The following is a 22,917-nucleotide window of genomic DNA, read 5'->3' as shown; positions in this document are numbered from 1 at the left end:
GCTTGATAATAATGCAAAAAATTATACTTTCCTATAGCTAGAAAGTAAAGCTTCTACGGCGAGTACCTGTGTGGAGGTAGAACTAACAAGACTCGTTGTAGATTCGTCAGATCAAGATTATTTCCGGCAAAAAACAACACCAATAATATAAAACCCATGTGAACTTTGCTAAACTCTTTTGAAATCAGCGTACGTTTACCCTTAGATTTTATTTTCAGAGTGTTTAAACTGCCTTCTCATTTGTTAATAAGACGCATTTTACACAAATTCATTTCAGCAGAATAAAAAGCAATCGGATTAAATTTTATATATTCTTGGATTCTGTGTTACATCCATCTACTTAGTCAAAGAGCTGTCAAAGCAACAGTAGAGTTTGCTTTATAGTGTATCTTAGACTCCAATTTTTATCAAATTTGTACGTTGAATGCGCACGAGCTTTACTTCTTCTGTCACGAATATTGCAAAATAAAATAAATGAGTCTAACTATTTACATTTGAAAACCATTTCACGCTGATGGATTTAGATATGCATAAAATCTTTATATTTTCGTAAACATCATGTACGTCATTAGAATGAGGTTTGCATTTATACGCTTGTTTCTATCTGCATTCAAGCTTATACAATTAGACTTTAAACACTAGTTTGAACAGATTAGTGCCAATGATTGTGAGAATTTTTGAAGAACTAGCGATAAAATGAAACTTGAATGTATGTATGTTACAGCTTACAATAAGATATTTGTTTTGTTTATAACTGCATGTATTTATAACACATTTAATGCAAAAGCATACTATATATATTTTATAACTGACTCATGTGTTTATAACGTCTCTCATCTCTGAAACAAGAAAAAAAGAAGAAAGCAGTGATTTGGGTTTCAAATTATATAACAACTACTAGTTAAGTAAGGAAAAACTGCGTACGAGATATCGCATACATACCTCTAACATTTAAAAAAAACTCGATATGCAGAACAGAAATGTGAGTGAACAACTTCTGAGAAATATTTTTTTGGATTTGCTCCAGGGGAATTTCGACAGTGACCGTGCGCTAAAAGTCGAAGACATCTATGGGAAATGGGGGATGGCATTCGTTTTTGAGGTTAGCGTTTATCTGTTGCCTATGCCTCTTCTGGTCACACTTATCATGTTTGTCATTTTCAAACGGAGGAAACTTTTGGGTGTCACCCAAAAATTCATCATATCAATTATGATGTTGGACATTTGCTTTTCATCGACGTCCGTTATAAGAGATACGATATTAAAAGTTAAGCATTTGAATTATGGTTTTTTGGAATTCCACGTTTGCTCCTGGGTCATCTATTCTTTGCGTCTGCAAATGATATTACATGCGACGTCGGTCTGGCTAAACACCCTAATGGCATTTCACCATCTACTACTTATATCCTATCCGCTAAAGGTCAGAATGTGCAATTTATCCCCCTACTTTTACTCATTTATTTTTGCTCATATATTAATTTGCTGTACTCTTGTCCTGTTCCTCATCGCTCCAGATTTCCAGCCTATCACATTGGTACAGGAGTTTAGAGCAGGCTATCCTCTCAAGAAGATAGAAGGATGCATTGTACATACAAAGGAAATATTTGGAGATTATTCGCTTTACTCTGAATCACTGATAATCACGTTTGTCATAATACTATACAGCCAGATCATCCCTTTTTGCTTACATCTGATGATATCAGTAGGGCTGGTTATCATGTTACATAAAAACATTCGGTCTCTCTCGGTTTTGACAAATAACGCTACGGTCAAACGTATCAAATACGTTATGCTTATGAAAATCAACATCGGTGTTTGTTTCTCATTCGTACTACAGGAACTTCCTTTCAATATACTGCTTTTTCTTCAGTTCGCATATCATGAGGGGGAAAACACTAATATTGAAAACCTTTCAGTATTCCATGGAGTGGTCACTTCTATACTTTCCATTTCATACAGCGTTGGTAAACCTGTTAATCTCCTGATTTATTCAAGTCTCAGTTCGTCATTTAAGCAGGAAATGGGAAGTATTTTGATGAAATTTAAAAGCTTGTTTAGGTGTGAAGTTGTGTCAAGAACATCCAGACGCAAAGTCAGAAGAAATGAAGAAAAACATAGGGAGCGGCAAATGTTACAGTAACTTATCAGTTATGAGCCCATTTATGCTGTTATGTAAACGGTTTGTCTTTTGTTGTTGATTTTGTTTCCGTATTTTGCTTTCAGAAAAATTTCAGTATCTATCATAGAGACAATCATTTCTGCTTACATACTTTTTTGTATTTGTATAGATCATTTGCTCGCAATTGTATGAACACTTATAACAATGATATCAGGGACTGTTTAAAAGACATATTTCGTCAACATTTGCACTACCATTACAACAAGAACATCTTGGATGTACCAAAATTAAGACTTATATTTGCATGTTTGTAACAAATTTCATATTGAGCAAAATTACTTTTTTTATTTTTCATTTCGATCTTCCATCACATTGTTATGATATAAATAAAAGAATAAATTATTACAAACCGCTATATGTAGTTAGGGAAAGCAAACTTTGTAAAGTTAAAAAGAAACAAAATGTTTTGTATCAAGATATGTCATTAATTAATCTTTATTGGTATTTTTGTCGATGCATCAAGTAATACATTATACGTGCATTATACATATTTTATTCAAAAGAATTAAAGATGTGGTTTTTGTTTTTTATATACATTTATGAACATTGTAAATTCTATACATCACTATGTTTGTACTGTATGTTGTGACAAAAATAAACTCGCTGTTTCGTCACTTATATGAATTTTTAGCCGCCCTCAACCAATAACCCAGTTGTTTAATCGATCAACTTCAGTATAACAAGCAGACGCAAAAATTTATATAATTCTGCACCTGTACCAAAAATGAAGGGTCAACGCAATTTGTTGTTCAAAAAACACTGCTATCATTTAAATGTGAAATCATATAATTATAATTTGTAGCGCAAAGAAGGGGTGGTTAATGTATTCAGATAGTGTACATTTTGTAAAATTATTACATGTAATGAAGTTTGAGGGTAGTTAACGAAATATTATGAAAGTGCGGAGCTGCGTTACTTACAAGATTTAGCTTAAGTTTTGTATGCTCACAAAAAATGCATAGTTTATGTTAACAAATGCTTTCTTTAACAATTCCTGCGGGTAATAATGGTAGGAGCATTGCAAAATGAAAATAAAAATCAACATAATCCGTGTATGTATATTAGGTATCTTTTTTCTGCAAAGATTGCTACATTAAAAGCCCTTAATAATCATGCAAATAAAACATTTATTAAAGGAATGAATTCAATATTTATTTGTTTTATACGATATAAAATGGTTTTGGGCAGTTTACGCTTTATAAACTAAGACGCGGTTTATAAAAAAGCGTAAACTGTTTCAAACCATTTTATATCATATACAACTAATAAATATTGAACTCATTGCTTAAAATATAATTTTTTTTGCTCTTCATTGTAGATAAAAACGGTTTGTTGACCCTTAAAATGACGTAAAATTATACAAAATTCATACGTTTTTGACGTTAGTCTTACTATGACGTAGGCAACATTCTTTATACGATATAGAATTATTTTTTAGCCAATCAGAAAGCGCGTTACAACCAGAATTAGATTATTTGTTTATATTAACATCTTTCTACAAACCATTTTATTTAATTAATCATAACAGAAGATTTAATGAAGGTAAATGTAAAAAAAAAACTATTGAAAATGTACCATAGTACGCTAGATAAATGAAATAGCCAAGTTGTTTCTTACTCGAATTTGAGTTTAACATTAACATGTCGAGCAGTTTGTGATTTTTTTTAGGTTGCTGGAGGCTTCAAATGATCATCAAAATGGAACGAACTGGTTCTTGTTGGTTTTATAACTGTCTATTTTGAAGCTATTGATCAGAATCGGTTTTGACCGTTTTGAAATACAACTTGCGAAAAAAAGAGACTAATCAATCAAGTTAATCTGTAAAAACTAATGATATCTCAATATTTAAGTGTAAAGATTGTGATATTAACATAAGATATTAAATTTTTATACTGCCACTGTAAACCATTCTTTGTGTTCCTTTCTCATTCTAGCCCAATGACCATAAATTCCGCTATTACATTTGGAGGAAAAAAGGAAAGACCCTTGATATCTTTATATTTAAGGTGATGTTTGTATGAAAGCCATTTATCAAACAAAGCCAAGTGGGGTGGATTGTTATGCTCAAAACTTATAATCATTAAAAAAATTTAGATAAATTTTAAAAAATTTTGGTAGATATATAAAACAAATTGCAGTTGATTACAATATCAATCTCATTAATTTAAACAGATAAAAATAACAGTTTACATCATTTGAACAATATTTTAACATAAAATCCTAAAACTCAAAACATAATTACATAACGCTTATTTCCAACATAGTTGAAGTTGCTGAAATATCGAACATGTTAAGTCTTAAAATATCTAAGCAATTACTTTTTCGTTAAAAGCATTGATTTTGTATATGACAATTCTGAACGCTGTAGTTTTTTGGGGATTTTTTTAATAAAGCTGCTTTGGAGAAATTGAATTTTATTCAATTGCAATGTGTAAATGTGTTGATTTCACGCAAAAAAATGAAATGTATATTTCATACACCAATTGAGTATTTAGGCCTAACATTAACTATCGCATGTTCCTCTGAGCAAGTGTATTCATTCGCTTAAAACCAAACATACTGTTAAAAATAAAATATATACATTATCAAAGACATCAACTATTTTTTATCAGCGAACTTGTTTTATTGGCTTACAGTGTTGCATGTATAGCATCAAAGTACCAATTAGGTCCATGTAAATTTGATTCAACTTATTAATCTCTGTTGAACTTCAAAGACGTTCAAAAATCTTTAAATGGATTTCCGTGAATTGGGTGCTCAAATATATATTTTTTATAGTTCATAAAATATATGAGATTGGTTGTTTCTAGCTTACAACTTTAAATTGATCATCAAAGCTGAAGAACAGTTTTTTTTTAATGTCAAACCTAATATAATTAACGCACTGCCGATTGTCAAAACACGCCAGAAACGCGCATATTTACCCCACGTTTGACCGTGTAAACAATAAAGTTAACACTTTGCTACCCCATTGAACAAAATTTGCTGTTATCCTCGCCGCTCCATTGAATGCAGATCGCCGTTATAAGATTTCAATTTAGTCTTAATTTTTCGAATTCATTTTGTGGCAAAATTATCGGGGCGGGTACCGCCTCTGCCGCCCCTGTTTCAACATCTTTGTTATATCATTACAAGTACATGTACAGTATAACATTTAGGTGCAATCTTTTGAAGGAAAAACCACATTCAAGGAAGAGGAGGATGGCTTCATCACACACCCTCTCCCCTTTTACCATGATCTTATTATTGCTAGATCAGATAGTATTGTAAATTACGCATCAAAAAATCAGTTATATATACAATCATAACTATTTTTTTTATTTGCAATTTATAATTTTTCACATAGACATTCATACACACACTTAAACAATCTCAGGAATATACAATAAATAACATGAGGAATATAGTTGATTCAAACAGCATACAGGCATACAGGGAAAAAAAAGTATACAAATATTTTTCCACAAACACCATTTTTTGTCAAATATATTCATTTCAGAATTTAAAAGAAAAACATTTTTTAAAATCATATTTCCCTTTTTAACCAGATAAAAATGGAAGTTTGTTTTGTTTAGAACAGTAAAAAATGTATAATTTTCCATAAAAAATAAGGAAATTCACAACACTGTTTGTGTCTAGAAGAGGACAATCTCCAAAAATAGCATTTGATATTTTTAAACCGATTCTTTCTAAAGTAGTATTATACATTTGAGTACTATACTGATTCCACATAGCTAATGATTGGGAACAAAAAATGAGAATATGCTTAATAGTTTCAGCAGAATTCCCACAGAATGTGCAATCATCATTATCAATAGCTTTTATCTTCTTCAGATAAAGTTTAACTAGGAGAACTCTGAGTAAAATCCTATACTGGAACCATTGAGCAGCAGCATCTTTGGCCAAATGAAAACGTAGTTTAAAAACATCTTTCTTAGGTTTTTTCCCTTTAATAACCAAGTGCATTAAGTGACATTTCAGAGTCCTCTTTGACAATAGAAGTTCTTTAATGTTAATATTTTTATAATTAATATTGGTACATTTTTATAAAGGAACAATGGCTCATAATACATCAGTATAATTGGAATAATAGTATAACAGATCAGCTCTTTAGTGAAACAAGAAAGTCTTAAAAACTTTGCAATGGCACTTATGGTGCTATTATATTGCATTGCACATTCATGCTTAATGTTAGATTCATTTTCAAACATATCTTTTGTAGAAAATTCCCATTATGATCTGGGAAATCATCAGCAGTTTTTACACCCTTTTCCTACCAGTATTTTATTAAACAAAACTGTTCTTACCAACCGTTATCTTAGCATTGTATCTTACAGGAGATAAAGTAACCTTGTAAGAATATTGCAAGTTACCAATATATGATGCCAGAAGTTACAACCGTGATTTTAAATCATCAACCCAGAAATTATTGGTTGTCTTTGGTAAAATTTTCTTAATATAATCATCACCAAAATCCAAGATTTTGCTGACAGCAAAAACCGTATAACGGGTATTTTTTACGTGCTGCTAATTTACTAATTTTTACGAGTTTTACAAATCCGTAAAAATAAACCGCGTAAATTTTCACAGAAGTAAAAATACACCGCACGTAAATTTTCTACATCGTACGTATGAGAGTAATGTTCATGACCTTCAGCCCAGTCCCTGACGGCTGTACATGTACGTATATTTGAGCGTTTTTGGTCACTTGGTGATAACAGTTCAGATCTGTCTATTCAGTCTTGAGTATTTTTTTAAAACTACGTATAATGCCACGTTAGTACCTAGATGTCTTTTTTGGTTGAGAAAGAAAGAAAAAGAGAGAGAAAATAATTGAAATGGAGTTGTCTTTCTTTTTTTCCCGGTAAATCGAACTGAGACGAGCACATGGTGTACATCAATGATGATACCCAGATAAATAGGAATAAGTAAAGTGTATATCACATATGAAATAAAGGTAAATGTATAAACAAATCATAAATATAAGGAATCGTTAACAGAAAAACGATTTTCTGATTTGTATGTGTGTTAACTGTAACAAAGTCACGGTGAAATTTTCCCCCTTTTACCACAGATGATTTTGATTTTCACGGACATGTCCAATTCGTAAAAAAAATTACGCGTAAAATTTCAAATTACCCTATTTTATGACAAATTCGTAAAAAATCACAGCAGTAAAAATTACCCGTTATACGGTATTACTAACTGGTCCGAACAAATTGCTTATTCGTCCGAACAAATTGCTTATTCGTCCGAACAAATTGCTTATTCGTCCGAACAAATAGCTAATCCGTCAGAATAAATCGTAATTTGTCCGAACAAATCGTAATTTGTTCGAACAAATAACTTATTTGTCCGAATAAAACGCTAATTCGTCCAAACAAATCGTAATTCGTCGAACAAATCCTAATTCGTCCGAACAAATAAGTTATTTTTGCGAACAATTAGCTTCATCGTCCTAACAAATCCTTATTCGTCCGAACAAATAACATTTTTTTTTGTCTGGCCCTTCCACACCGCCGTATTATTGATATATTTCTCCATGTGAATTTGCGCATTTTTTTGAGAGTTTTCAACCCTGAACTAAACTTACCTAAGGTAAGCCGATCGGTTCAAAACCTCGGCCTTTAATTATATCTATCTAAACGATACCCATCATATCTCACGACTAATTATTGACTTTAGAAAAAATTAAAAAATTTGAAATAAAAAAAAATAATTGTTACATATCAAAACAAGCCAGAAAACTTGTTATAAGAAGTTGCATGTTACTTAACATACTTAAAATATAGCTTAACAACCATCGATGTAGTATTTGTGTAATTGTATAAAAGGATCCGACAGTGGATTGCCCAAATCTCCTTTGGAAGATTTCCAAATAAAATAAACAAAATACCCAACTTTTAAAGGTAAATTTTATGGAATTGTTCTTTATTGCATTATACATTATATTTGAACAATTGCTATCGGAAGATCTGATGATTAAGTTGTTCACTTAGCCTTATGATCTCTGAATATATTCCAATAATGTATTTGTAAAATATATTTTATGAAGATTCTTAACAAATTCATGACAATCATCGAATAAAAACTATGTTATACAAAATATACTATCTAAAATCGGTGGGGTATAGATCCATCTAATATAAAAAGCAAATATATCTAAATGATAGACAATTTAAGTCTAAATAAGTAAACAATTTAAATTTACGATTAAAATCAGAAAATGATCATGAAGAAATTGACAGCATCGCATAGATCAAAGCTTTTAAACTACCTCATATTGCGAGTATTCAGATAAAAAAACAAAAACATATTCAACTTTTTTGCTTTAAAAACCTTTTTTTCTAATTAGCAATCACTTTGTTTGTTGCATTTCGTATTTGTTTTAATTCTTATATACCAAGAGTTGTAAAATTAATGCAGCTACCTTTCTGTGAAAAGTTTTCGCATATTAAACATATCGTGTTTGATAACGTGATAAATAGAGTGAGAGTATTAAATACGAGAACTTGTAAGATAAAATTTAAACAATTCTTATACATGTACATGTATAACGATTTAGAATTTAAGCTTGGTAAAACTCGACATAAACCCTTAATCATATTAGAATAGCTGTATCTGTATCGCACAAGAACAAGATTTACCGACATTTGTTATAAAGTGCAAGATTTTGAACCTCACTTTAGGATTGAAATTCACAACTTTTAGGAAAACTAAAAGTCATCATGATTATAACTTTATTCAACATCTTTGATGCCACTGAATAAATACTTTCATCCTAAATCCTAATTTATTATAAATTAAGGCATTTTGCAAAAAAAAAGAACAAAAACAAAAACAAAAAAAGCAAACAAAAAAATTACAAAATGCTTGCACGAGAGTAACTGCTTTTACATTTGATATTTTGACACATGTTAAGAGGACTATAGGCTATAATTAAATTATATCCAATAAGTAATTATGATAAATTTAATTAAAAACCTATTTTCATGATCGATAAACAATCCCGAAATAGCAAAATTAAGAGTAAGGTGATAAATGCGCTTTGGCGGATCCAAGTCACTCTGAGATTGCCTCAAAATATACGCTTGCAATGAAATAATATTGAATGTTTACGTTAAGAGTGAATGTATCTATTGGGAACTTACTTGTAGTGCACATAGATCTTAACATTTGACAAACATTGAATAATTGAAATAAGTCAATTCTTTTCTTAAATACGCGATTTTAGTTTTGATGTATAGAACGGGCGGGCAGACACTTTTGATCGGACATTTTACACTTTTGGTATTTCAACAAACGTGTGATGACGTCCGTAAGATATAATTGAATTTTAACTCATTAGCTATTATCATGAAAGTAATCAAAAACCTTCTTTCAGTTTCGATAAACAAGCCCGAAATTGCAAAACTAAGAGTAAGGTTGTGGACACGCTGTAGTGGATCCAAGTCACGAAAAGTCTCATTCAAAATATATATTTGCTATGAAATAATATTAAATAAACACGTAAAGAATAAATATATTTACTGCAGGCCTATTTAGAAAGTACATAAAAGTTAAAATTTGACAAATGTTGAATAAAAGCATGTAAAATGAGTCAATTCCTTTCTTTAGTAGGTGATTTTAGTTTTAATACTCATTAGCTCCCTGGCGAAAAAGTGAGATAGAACTTTCCAGAACGGGGTAACCAAGAACGCGGATTGACAAATGAACGAAAAGTGTACAAAGAGTGCATCGTGCACTGGGGGCAGATACCTTGGATCGGAATTTGATTAATTCAAAAAGTTAATAGATAGATTGTAACAGTATTACTGGAAGGAACTTTTTAGAATAGGGTGCCCAGAAACGGGTTGACCAATTGACATCATGGCGGAAAGTGTAGGGCAAGTTACCTTCGGGCAGATACTTCGAATCTGACAAGTTTGGTTTAAAATATGTACATGCAAATGAATAATAATGCATAACCTAGCGTGTTTTAATTTCATACTGCTTTTTACAACGACAGATTGGTTCTAAACCTTAGATATAAACCTTTGGTATTTGTAAAAAGATAATTGTATTCTACGTCTATGTGAATGAATTATGCATGCGTACAAGGGGGAAATTTAATGGGAATGCCGCTTCTAAATTTTTTTTTCCAAAAGTCTGAAATTCTTATTTGGGACAGTAACAGAAATAATATTTAGAAATTGACCTAAAGAACCAAATTGAGAGAGAGAGAGAGAGAGAGAGAGAGAGAGAGAGAGAGAGAGAGAGAGAGAGAGAGAGAGAGAGAGAGAGAGCGAAAGAGAGAGAGAAAAAGAGACGGAGAAGGAGATATACAGAGAAAGAGAGAGAGACTTAATACCCATTCATTGGTTTTACATAAATACATAAACGATAAAAAGTTTCAGTCATCTGCAACAAACAGGATTAAGGCCACGTACATGTGTATATTATCGATTTCATTTTAGATTTTTCATCCCTGCGCTCTCCTCTAAATATCAAACAACGTAGTTTAAGGTCGAGTGTTTTTATTTCTATGTTTAAGATTAAGGAAAAAATTGGACAAAGTATATACAAAAATGAACAAAAAAATGATTCAAGATATTGACCATTATATCATAATGTGTAAAGTGTTAATTCCCGCGCTTGTGTGGGCTATCAGCTAGTATAATAAAAATTGAATATGAGTAATATACACAAAAACATATCTAATATAGATGAATGAATAGACGAGAGCCGAATCAATAACGATAGATAGATAGATAGATAGATAGATAGATAGATAGATAGATAGATAGATAGATAGATAGATAGATAGATAGATAGATAGATAGATAGATAGATAGATAGATAGACCAGGCGAACGCCAGAAAGACAGACTACCAGAAAGACATACAGAAAGATATGTAAATCTAGCTTCACCTAGTCACAGCCGTTTAAATTTAGAGTAGCCATGGTCTGACTGCTTTTATTTAGTGATAATCGATTTATTGGATTTTTTTTCAATAAGTTATAAGAAGAACATTTGCTTAAATCTTTGCATTTATTATACATTCAATATACAACACGAAATATGGTATACAAATGTAAAAACTAATCATTCAGCATATACTAAAAACACATATGTAGGTTCAATACAATTTTTTTTTAAGTAAAGGTAAGCCCTCCTGTTGAAAACTTGTTCAATTGAAATTACTATGAGGCTTCATTTTCATTATTGGTGAAGTTGTCTCTTTCAATTTCTTTTTACATGTCTTTGTTTTTCACTGCTATTTTTAAAAGTCTATTGCATTAAAATAAATTCTCAAATAATTTGTTTTTTGTTAACTCAATATACCTTTTTAATCTCAAAATTTGCTTATTTGGGTTGCTATCCGATCCTCAGTTCGTCGGATGTTCTGTTTGCATATGTGTAAAAAATCTAAAACGACCGTATTCTATAAAGTGATGGGGATTACTTACGAAATTAACGATAAAAAACAGCACAATTACCTGACCAAACAAACGAAATCCAAAATAAAATAAGCCTGACGGACTAAATATAAGATCAGAGGTATTTTCATTGACATTTAAACATATTTAATGATTCAATGGCGTTAAAGTAAGAAGATGTTTGCGCTATATACCAATGTTCAAAGATAATCTGGTTCAACTCTTTTGGGTTTTAATTTTGTGGTTTTTAAAAATGGCTGATAAAAGATGTTTCAACTCTTGCCGAAATGAGGAGCTTAAACTAGAGTATATGAGGAAATTTACGGGTTTTCCAATGCTGTAAGAAATCGATAACACTGAAGTAGCCACACTCTGGAACTTTATAAAGTTTCCCCATTCAGTATAATGATATGCAAACTGATACAAGAAAATGAAAGTTAGTGGAAGTTCCTGTAGTACAAAGGAAAGCCCAAGACCAATGTTTACCTTCATTAACACAACGTATTTAACCTGCTTAAGTGAGCTTTTATTGGTTAACAGCGAGAGGGACCGAACGTTCTTAGCCAAGAGTGCAATGAGAACTACGATTATAACCAAATGTACACAGAAAGGAATAACCTGAGTATACAGAATAATAACATACTGATATATACTATCATCTGACCCTTCAAGATAAGCAATCACTTCTGTCGCGTATCCTACACAACCATCGATCCTTTTCAAAGGTTTTCCCTGTTGGAAGTCTTGGATCAAGGCTACCGGTTCGAGTCTAGGAATGGTTGAAAGTAAAAACACAGACAAACCACTAACGTGAAAAAACAGAAAACTGTAAAAGGGGACGGATAGGTTACATTGTCTAACTTTGAATGGAAACCCTATCAACAACATATGATGCAGAGACATTAACGTCTTCATCCACAACGATGTTGCATGGATAATCATTTGTATACGTAACGATATGAAAACCCCATTACATACACGATAATCCAGGAACCCATAATTCATTTCAAATAGGTTTAAAACTGTATCACGAACAGCCGAGGTCAACGCATAGCACATATTCAGCATCATTATCGACAGAATAAACTTCTGTGTGACTCCTAAAAGTTTCTTTCGTTTGAAAATGACAAACATAAGTACTGTAAACAGAAATGGTAGTGGCCATAAGTATATCCCAACTTGGAAGGAGTACGTCATTCCCCAAGATCCATATATATCTTGGACCTTCAATGCGCGGTCAGAGTTAAATTTCGCCTTCGCAAACTCCGAACCTAAACTCATCAAAAGCTGAATGCCCTCACTATTGTTCGACATATCGTCTATTTGTTTGGACATTAAATATCCTCAAGGACCAAACAATTCACCTAGGAAGTATTACAAAAGGCTGTTAAAAATTAAAACAGATAAATTGGCTGTCAATGTTGTATGTCGAGGAGTTAGCACCAGTAACAAAACAGCGAATGAACTAATGCCCTTTAATATTGCAAATTAGTATTCCTATTTTGAATAAATACCAAACAGAAATGTATGAAAAGCTAACAGCTTAGAACACATTAAAATCCTCTTATATGACCAGAAAAAAATACCTATACCATTGTGCTCTGAGAAACACCATGTTTGTCCATTACGTTTAAACATATTGAAATTCCGTTATGCAGATTTGCAAACTTTCAGCAATAAAATTCTATAAGACCATCTTAAAGATCACTGCATCCTACGCAACCCTCGCACGGTGAAACTTTCATTAAAATTTCATCACACGCTTTTGCGCGTAGGTGTGACAATACTAAATTATAGCACCTGCTTGCAAAATTTAAGTACTTAAAAACTACAATGGTGGTTTAAAACTTAAGCTAATAAAATAGCATTAAATGTGATATTTTCTTTTTTATTATGTTGTTAAAATATGAAAGATTATCTGTGATCAAAATATCTCTTAAGTTGTTTTTGTTTGTTTTGTTTGTTATAATTGTGATAAATTTGGTCTATATATCATATTGTTAAAAATGAAACGTTCTCTGTTTGAAGCAATATGAGCTGTATTTATTTAGAACTTTATTTTGCTGCAAAAACCTGCTATTATGATAAGTTTGCATGCAATTAATTTTTTATGACAAATAAGATTTCTCTTCCAAGGAATATATAGCAGATTAATTTTTGTACAGGACGACAATAATTCAATATTGCTTCAATTAAGGCTTCTTTAAAGGTTTTCCAACAAAAAAAATGGCTAAGAGAACTTAAAAGCCATAATATTTGTGTCATCTTAGTTGAAAAACCATTTTCGTTACACAAAAAAAAAAATCAGCAAAAATTTGCAGCTCAAATTGCTTAAGTTGTTGTTAGTAAACAAACTAATTGTTTGGTTTTCTGTATATGATTACTTGGTATAGCATATTGTGGAGTCGTTGATCTTATTCCGCCTCACCAAGTTCTCTCAGATCGATTTAAACCGATAAATAAGCCATACCATTAATATCAAGATGTGAACGATTGGTGTTTATTTATCTTAAACTAAGATCTAATTAAGTGAAATAATTTGATCAATGTTTAATATCAATGGGACGAAAGAACAAAAACAAATCATTTCTCAATATTTCATTTTTTAAAACCATACGCAAGTACATGTATATCATTATTAACATGGTTTGTGGGTGACCTAAGGGCCAGAACGGAGCAATCATACTTTACTGACTGCCTTTGTATAAATGACAAATAATGAATTTTGCAATACAAAATTAACTATTTATACCAAAGTTACAAGTTTACAAAGTTTGGTACAAAATGGTGCCGTCGTAATACTCTATAAATGACGCCACAAATCTCAAAGGGAGTCATATTTCATATGGACTGTGTATGGATGCATTGTCTTTGTTGTGTGCTTATATGTTTTATGTATGTGTTGTTCAAGGTTGATTCCCGCAATTACCATTTTCCTTCAATTTATCCAAAAAAAAAAATAAAAAATCGAACCCTATAAAATCGACTTTGTGTTTTTATTTCATCTGCATCAAGACCCAGTTACATGTGCATTATCTTTACTTGACTGTCCTTAGCCAACCATTTCTTTACAATTTAGCAGAAGGTAAGATATAATAATATATAATAATTTTTATGTTCTCGATATTATTGGTATGAGTAACGTTGTAAGATTATTTACTTCAGAATAATCAACCTCAATTTCAGCATTTAGAAAAGGGGAGGGACGTGACGTTACTCTAAATACAATATTGTGATCCTTAATGTGATTTTTAACCAAAAACTATACTACTAGTATGAACAACATCAAATTAGATAATGATGATGAAGTTATCAAAAGCAAGGGTTTGTATCAAAAAACAATTCTTATATTTATTATCGATAATGAAGTTGTTAATATACATTTTATGTACAAAACATATCGAGTTTAGTGTTTAATTTGTCTTTTCTCCAATCATTTTATGTTTAACTTAAAATCAAAAAACTTTGATTAACTCAACTGTTATTCAAACACGTTCTTAGCCAATATGGTCATTTTTCATACTTTAACTAAACGGTGTCTTCAATCCTTTCGATATTGATGGAAATGATTGTTTAGCCATATTTAAAACACTTGTAGATAGTTGTTTTTTTTTTTTTTATTTTAGTAATTAAAAAAAATTCAAAGTGCTAAAACGCAGAAAACACATATTTTTTTATAGCACTAAGTATAAAATTATGGTTCTTTTGTCTTAATCATGCTTGAACCTGACATCTTTTCAGCAACGGAGAGGAGGTCTAGTGTCAGCCTAATGATCTGAAGAGTTCACAAGAGGTCAATAAGCCTTAATGGTCAACTTGGTACCATTGACCATACACAAACATGTCGAGGAGTCTCATATATGCATACATGTATAATTAAGTTTCATTCTGGAGTAATATATATATATATATATATATATATATATATATATATATATATATATATATATATATATATATATATATATATATATATATATATATATATATATATAGTAATAATTCTCCCATATATGTTGACTTTCAAGATAGGTTTTATGTATATATGTTTTCATAGTAAACCTAATACAAGGTTGCTAGTATACATGTTTTATTTAAAGCAACCTCCATCTTCCATCCTTAAAGGCAGACATAAACTATCCCTGTTGGCATTTAAACAAAAAAAAATTCAATTCCAGATCTAATGTTCACTTTTCACCATCTTGCATTTATACCAAAACCATGTTCATGTACTGCTTCTTGGTTGTACCTGTATTGTTATATGGTTGCGAAGTATGGGGTTTTGAAAAACTTGATAGTACTGAACGTGTTCACTTAAAGTTTTTAAAGCACATTTTATGTTTAAAAAGCAGTACTCCAAACTATAGGGTTTACGGAGAAACAGGTCGTTTTTCTTTATTTATAGTTGTATTTACTAGAATGGTATCATGCTGGTGTAAATTAATTTCTAGTACTAATACTAGCATTACAAATATATTATACTGGCACTTGTTAAATCAGACTGAAAATACAACCAGTACTAACCCTTGGATTGATTGTATTTGTCATATTTTTAACTCATGTGGTTTATCCAAATGTTTGGCATTGTCAGTTTTTACATATTGTTTAGCAAAAATGTGTTTCAACGGCAGTTAAGCAGAGATTACAAGATCAATTTATTCAAAAGTGGCGTGCTGATATAAATAATTCATCAACAGGAGTTATATATAAAATTTTTAAAACAAATTTTGGATATGAACAATATTTAGATATTTTACCCCTGAGAATTCAGAAAAATTCTTGGTAAATTTCCTACTTCAAATCACCATCTACCAGTTGAACTGGGAAGATGGGAGGGTATCCCATTAAATGAAAGACTTCGTCCTCTCTGTAACACAAAACGTATAGCCGATGAATTTCATTATATTTAAGAATGTGATGCAGTATCACAAGTTTATCGACAAAAAAGTTTTGGCTAGACCAAATGTGCTAAAATTTTCGTATCTTATGACAACAGGTAACATGAAATTATTGAGATAAGTGTGTATACTTATAACAAAGATATACGAGGTAGTCTGTCCTCCATGAGTTTCATTTTGTATAACTTTTCCTAACTCTATAACCCTTATATTTATATATGTTTACCTCTGACCAATTTATATGTATATTTTGATGTTATTTTTGTCCTCATGTACCATATGTTTGAAATGCTTTTGAGCGAATAAATAAACTGAATTGAACTGAACTTCTTGATTACATATTCAATGATTAATTACCAAATTTATGAACAAGCAAGTGTATATAACTCAATTAACTACCCCTTGAACTCTTTTCAAATGGTTTCACAATATCTTATCTTTGATAGAGAGCTTCATTCTTTCTCTTTTTTTAAAATAATTATGTGAATATACTCATTTCTCTCATTGAGATCGCTGAGCAGAAAAAAGTAATTAGACAAATGTATTATACCCCTCTTAGTAATACCCTTTACCTTACATGTAGGTAAACAACTTATGTTTTTTTTTCTAAATGTAATCAGTTTTTATTCTGTGTCAGTAGATATTATTTAAAAATATATACATTAACACTATATGACACACTGAAAGAACCCCTATCCTATAGACTATATGGGTGTTTTGGCCCCTCCCTAGATTCAAATCCCTACAATTGGAGACAGTTTTTATTCAGTATCAGCGAAAGAAAGACAATTTTTTAAAAACATTAAATGCATTAACACAATATGATTATTTTGGTCCCTCCATAGAGTCAGACCTTTACCTCCGGGGACATGAGATTAATAGTATTGTGTGAGGGCTTCTAAAAAATTATGAAAATTCAGTTTTCCAAACAGGTGTATGTGAGTAGAATTTTCTAAACATTACATGCATTAACATGATACATTTCTTGCATAGTGGTGAGGGTAATATGAAGATTTTTTACCTTAAGAAAAATCATATTATCCTTGGCACCTGATCCTACCTCTATCTGTTTCGAGGTCCATGTTGCTCTGCTTTGAATTTGTATTTCGTTTTATTGATTTTTGAGATGATTGACGGTTTCTTATTGTCATTTTTTTCATTTATAGAATTATGATTTTCTGGGGGAATAAATCTTCTTAATATTTCTCAAACATTCATGCAGAAAAAGTTTTATTAAACTGAACAGCAAGTGATTATACAAAATACGTCGAATTATAATAATTTTCGACTTCTCAAAAGCAATAACGTCGTGATTGCTTGGAATTTTTTTCTTATTGTCTCTCTCTAGTTTCATAAATTCTCATCAAATGTAGTAAAATTGGTTTTTCTGGCATTAAGGAAATTTAAATGCTTAAATGATTTTGATTTAATCATATTTGTCAACAACGCATGTCATATTGGCTTTTTCGTACCTTTGGAATGAAAAATCCAGAGATTTCCGAAAAGATGGGAACAGATATTTATTTCCCGGTTGATACGACGTATTGTTCGCCCTGACACGAGCTCTCTAGACCAATCATATCACGAGTTATATAGAATAATCATATAGCGGTTAAAGGAAGTGAACATGACAAAATTATCAAGGGCTCAAATTTGTCTGCTTGATGTGTATAAGGATATCTGAAAACCGTTTAGACAGAGCTTTCCTCATTAAAAAAATATACCACTTAGAATAACTAATTCTTGCAATCCATGAGCGCTGCCATATTGTTAAAATCATTACCTCCCTGCTGGGTTATCTCTAAGCATCTAAGAGAGGGCAGCACTGATGCTGCCGTCAGTGAGACACATTGCATTTTTACACACGTTTAGTAACAGAGATAAAATGCCATCATCAAAATGTGAATGGAAACTTGAAAGGAATGTAAAGAGTTGTCATTTTAAACAGTGTATATGGAGGAAGATTTTGGATCTCAGAATGATGCATTCCCACCAGCAGTTAATGTGACATGTAACTAGAATGGAATGTCCGTGGATCAGTGTTATTGTGACCTATTTTTTCTTGCACTCGGGAATTTCTTGTTTATGAGTTTGAACATTATGTGTGCTACATAAATGAGCACACAAGGTGCATTGCACAGCATCCTGACTTTTAAAAAGTGTCTTAATCCTGTCATTCTTCTGACAGGATAAACAGAACCGGCGTACATATCATCAAGATCTTATGTATAAAAAAAAAACAAATCAGAAAAATTTCCAGGGCATTTAAGTAAAAAGTAACGGTAAGAAACCCCACAAAGAAAATGAAATTACAATTTTATTTTAATTTAAATTGAAATCTAAAACAGCATTTTATTTATGTAAACACTGACTGCCACATGCATCTCCGTACAAACATCTGGAATGTGATGGTTTTATATTTCACAAATTAAATTATCTATATTCTTTTTTTGTACAAATCATAAATAGTTATCTGAGGTTCATTTATAAAAAAAATGTACTAAATCCTTGTCATCTCATGACAGTACACAAATTTTTTCCTCACATCAAGGCATATTTTTTCTTCGTAACTTTTATCAACTCTGTACATAAACACTGGCCTAGTTCTAACATTGACCCAGTCACCAGCAGCAATGTGGCTTATCTACGTCAGAGAACAGATGCATGCTGGGAAATAATGAATTACCTCCATAAACCTTTCACTGAGAGTGTTAAATTGATAAAATCTCTTGATAGAAATAAACAAAAAGGTAACAGACCTTTTTTTTAAGTTTCAAAAGGCTTTTAAAATTTATCAAGCAACAATTTTTTTTTTCATGTTCACTTCCTTTAAATGATATATAAACATCCATATTGGCCCTACCCTAGAATCAAAACCCATACTCCACGGGACATAAAATTTGCAATTTTATTTTTAGTTGCTGGTTAACATAATAAATAAGGTCAAATTTTCTGATAGATGTATGATAGTAGAGAAGAATAGTTTTTAACATTACATACATTAACACTATATAGCCATCTTGCCCCCCCCCCCTTTCCTGTCTGGGTATTTAAGTAGAAGAGTCCGTTGACATTTTTACTATGCATTCAGTTTTTCCCCACATGTGTGGGAAAAAGAGGAATATTTTCTAAGATTTAATACATGTTCACTATACGGCTATATTAGCCCAGCCATAGGGCCTAAGCCCCGGACCCTCTTGAATTTCACAATATAGGTAGAGAACTTCATGGACATTATACATGTAGCCATGCATTTAGTTTTTTCCTCACATGTGTGGGAGTATAGTAGAAGATTTTTGAAAAAATTGGCTTTTGGGGGCATATTTGACCCCGCATGTGGTGCTCCAGGGGTGGTAGAGTCATGAATCTCACAATTTAGTTTCCTCTTACCATAGAGATGTCTCGCATTAAAAATGGTAATTGGCCCAGCAGTTTTCAAGAAGATTGATTAAAAAATGTAAAAATTTTAATGCACGTAGCACGACGCACTACGACCACGGACGAAAACAGAAAGCAATAGGTCACCTGATTTTACCCAGGTTACCTAAAAAGGATGCTCACTAGTAATCAAGGTTCTTATCACAGCAAATTTGCAATTAGCTAAAGATTTGTCAGTCCCTTTTTTAAGCACAAGACGTAATAATACTTTTTAAAAGCATTTAGCATGAGTTTTTTTTCCAAGATGAAAAGTCTAAAACCCATTAAATACTCTATATATTTCACAAACGAACATTTTCGGCCCCCATGGAGTAATATCAAAGCATCCGAAGTTCTTCTCACTCACAGAGCGCATTCTTGTTTCGGATGTATGATTACTCTCGCTCACCAAACAGGTGAACTTCATCGGTGTTCCGTCATGATAGAACCAAGCATAGTTTATTCGGATACCCTGCACCCAAATCTCAATTGTCGCATTTGTTGTATTGGCTGTAAATACAAAATATGTGAATGGAAAACAAATTTTTGAATACATTTATTTCATGTAATTCGATAAAACATCTTTAAAATAATTGTTTGACAAGTATGTCATGGTTTTCTCTATATTTTGTATTTTCTTTAGCATAAATATTTGTCTTTACTAATTTGTCTCTTAGACACACAGCATATGTTTACAATGATGCATGTAAATCAAAAAAGAAATATTTTGTTGCACAGACAAATATTTAACATATTCTTGGCGAACCTACCAACAAACTGCTGAAAAATTTCGAACTTTCTCTGAGAATCAATTTTTATAAGATCCCCGCCGTCTTGCTGGCAGGTGGATGTTGCCATTGGATACTTCTGCGGATCCGAGACAAAACGGAGACAAATGTCCAAATGCCCGTATACGTACTCATAATAGCTTTGTGGGCACGGTGCTGAAATAAGTTATCTACGTTTATTATATATATCTAAAAATGTATAACAAAAATTTTCAGAAATATTATTAAGTTAATCCTATCAATTTTACAAATAATCTTATTTGTGCAGCCAAAAAAAAATTCCTGTTTTTTATCTTTGATTTCTTTAAATTGATATTAAAACCAAAACAAAAACAAAAACAAAAAACAAAAAACAAAACGCCGCCTTTATTCAGATTTAACGCAATTATTCTTGACACAAGAAGAATATTATTACACTGAGTGTTAAAAGATGAAAATATTATTTAATATTATGCATTTGATTCATATGTACAGTGCTGTTATTATGAAAGTTGGCAAGGATAAAATAGGATAGGATAGGATACAAATATATTTACAACAGAATTTTATTTGTAAACCAAAGTAAGACATTTAAGAATTAATACAATTGTTGTATATTTGCAAAGCAGTAAGGAAAATTGATGCACGCTACATTTTTGTCGATTCGGAAACAGCGTGAATATAGACTTATGGCGTACTGTACACTTTTAGGTTACAGCGTATAATTACTGCATTGATAAAGTTCTACTGCTGTATTTACAAACTTCAACAGTATAAAAACCTAAGAATTTAATCGACCAACAATTTGACAAAAACAAAAAACAGACGTTGTTTGTGTGTACTTTTCATGTTTTATATAATTTCAGAGATCTCCGATCACACAGACGAATAATGTCCGAAAATAAACTAAAGAGATCAAAGGTCATAGTTTTAAATGATATGATAAGAAATATGACTTTTTAATAATTTGTAAGACATGGTATTTATTTCCAGAGCCTTGTTTACATTCAGATTATCTGCAAGCCAATTTGCCGATTACCGATAATCTCCGTAGATATTAAAAAATGAAATTTATATGGAATGAAAATAAAAATAAAAATGTTCGGTTAAACACTAGATAAAAGTTCTTAATCTCCTTTTTAACCATTGTTTTGCATTTATCTAATAGAAACAAAACTTTGCTCCCTTACCTGTTTGTTGACGTAATTGGCTACACTCCGCGTGCAAGTTAATATCACCGATGGACAGGTAAATAAAATACCTCATTCTAAAGATTGTTGATTTTATGTTTAAACTAGTACATAGTTAGATCATTACTTAGTCAAGAGTTTGTTAAGAAAATAATTGTATTCTTAAATTTCGTTTTATTTCATTCTTATTCCTAAATGATGACGGTATGGGATCGGGTAGGGAAGGATATAACTTTTTTTGCAGGATAAGATGCAGGATATAGGAGAGGGTAGGATTGTTTTGTCAATTTTCACGAAAACAGCACTGTATTAACTGACGTGGTATATAGGTGTTCCATGCGTTTCCCGGAAGTGAAAAACTTGGAGGGTCCTTACAACATAAACACGATAGCGTCACGGAATCTCTAGAAAACATGTAAAAAGTACGAAACGCCCCTAGACATTCTTTAAAACACTGTAGCAAGGTGTCAATTTGTCCTATTGCAGAACAAGATTCGGAAGGTGCTATATCTGCAAAAATTGCAAATTCGTCATTTCCTGGTCGACCATTGAAATAGCTAGCATCACTTGAGACAAAAATGTATGATAAGAGCAGAGACATCCATAAGATAGCCATATTTGGAATCAGACGCAATTTCACCGTCAGAAAGAGTAAGAACGGATGGAAGTTTTATGTCGCTGGCAAAGTTGTTTTACATTATATCTCTAGAAGAATGTAAAAGTTTTCTTTCTACCTCGCTGGGTTGTCTTTTACTTTTAATTTTTGTTCAAAATAATTCTCTACGCATGAAATTAATTAAGGCCACTGGTATACAATGTATATCGAGAAAACATTATTTCCATATTCGTGATTTGATTTTGTTTAATCCGTTTTAATCAATATTTTTCTTCATGGTGCAGAATAGATTTTGCATGCAACGCTTGTTAAGAAAGAACTGTTAACCCCATATTAAATCATTAAGGTCTTCCGTTTCCACAAGTGAGTGTGGTGGTTTTTTGGGTTTTTTTTTTTTTTGTTTCTTGGTTTATTTTTTTTCTTAAACCCC

At 31.4% G+C, this 22,917-nt stretch overlaps 1 protein-coding gene across 1 annotated transcript; it reads right to left on the bottom strand.

Moving 5' to 3' along the window:
- Nucleotides 1-19,818: 19,818 nt before the first annotated feature.
- Nucleotides 19,819-22,510, bottom strand: LOC128171149 (uncharacterized). The gene is made up of 3 exons (XM_052836884.1): nucleotides 22,190-22,510; nucleotides 20,685-20,858; nucleotides 19,819-20,424 (listed from the first exon to the last, which is right to left on the bottom strand). The coding sequence occupies exons 1-3, from the start codon at nucleotides 22,485-22,487 to the stop codon at nucleotides 20,189-20,191; spliced, it is 708 nt and encodes a 235-aa protein (XP_052692844.1). The 5' UTR covers nucleotides 22,488-22,510; the 3' UTR covers nucleotides 19,819-20,188.
- Nucleotides 22,511-22,917: the final 407 nt, after the last annotated feature.

The sequence above is a fragment of the Crassostrea angulata genome, chromosome 2, assembly GCF_025612915.1.
Source record: "Crassostrea angulata isolate pt1a10 chromosome 2, ASM2561291v2, whole genome shotgun sequence".
Lineage (NCBI taxonomy): Eukaryota > Metazoa > Mollusca > Bivalvia > Ostreida > Ostreidae > Magallana > Magallana angulata.
Note: the sequence above shows the minus strand (reverse complement) of the source record. Positions and strands in the feature narration are given on the sequence as shown.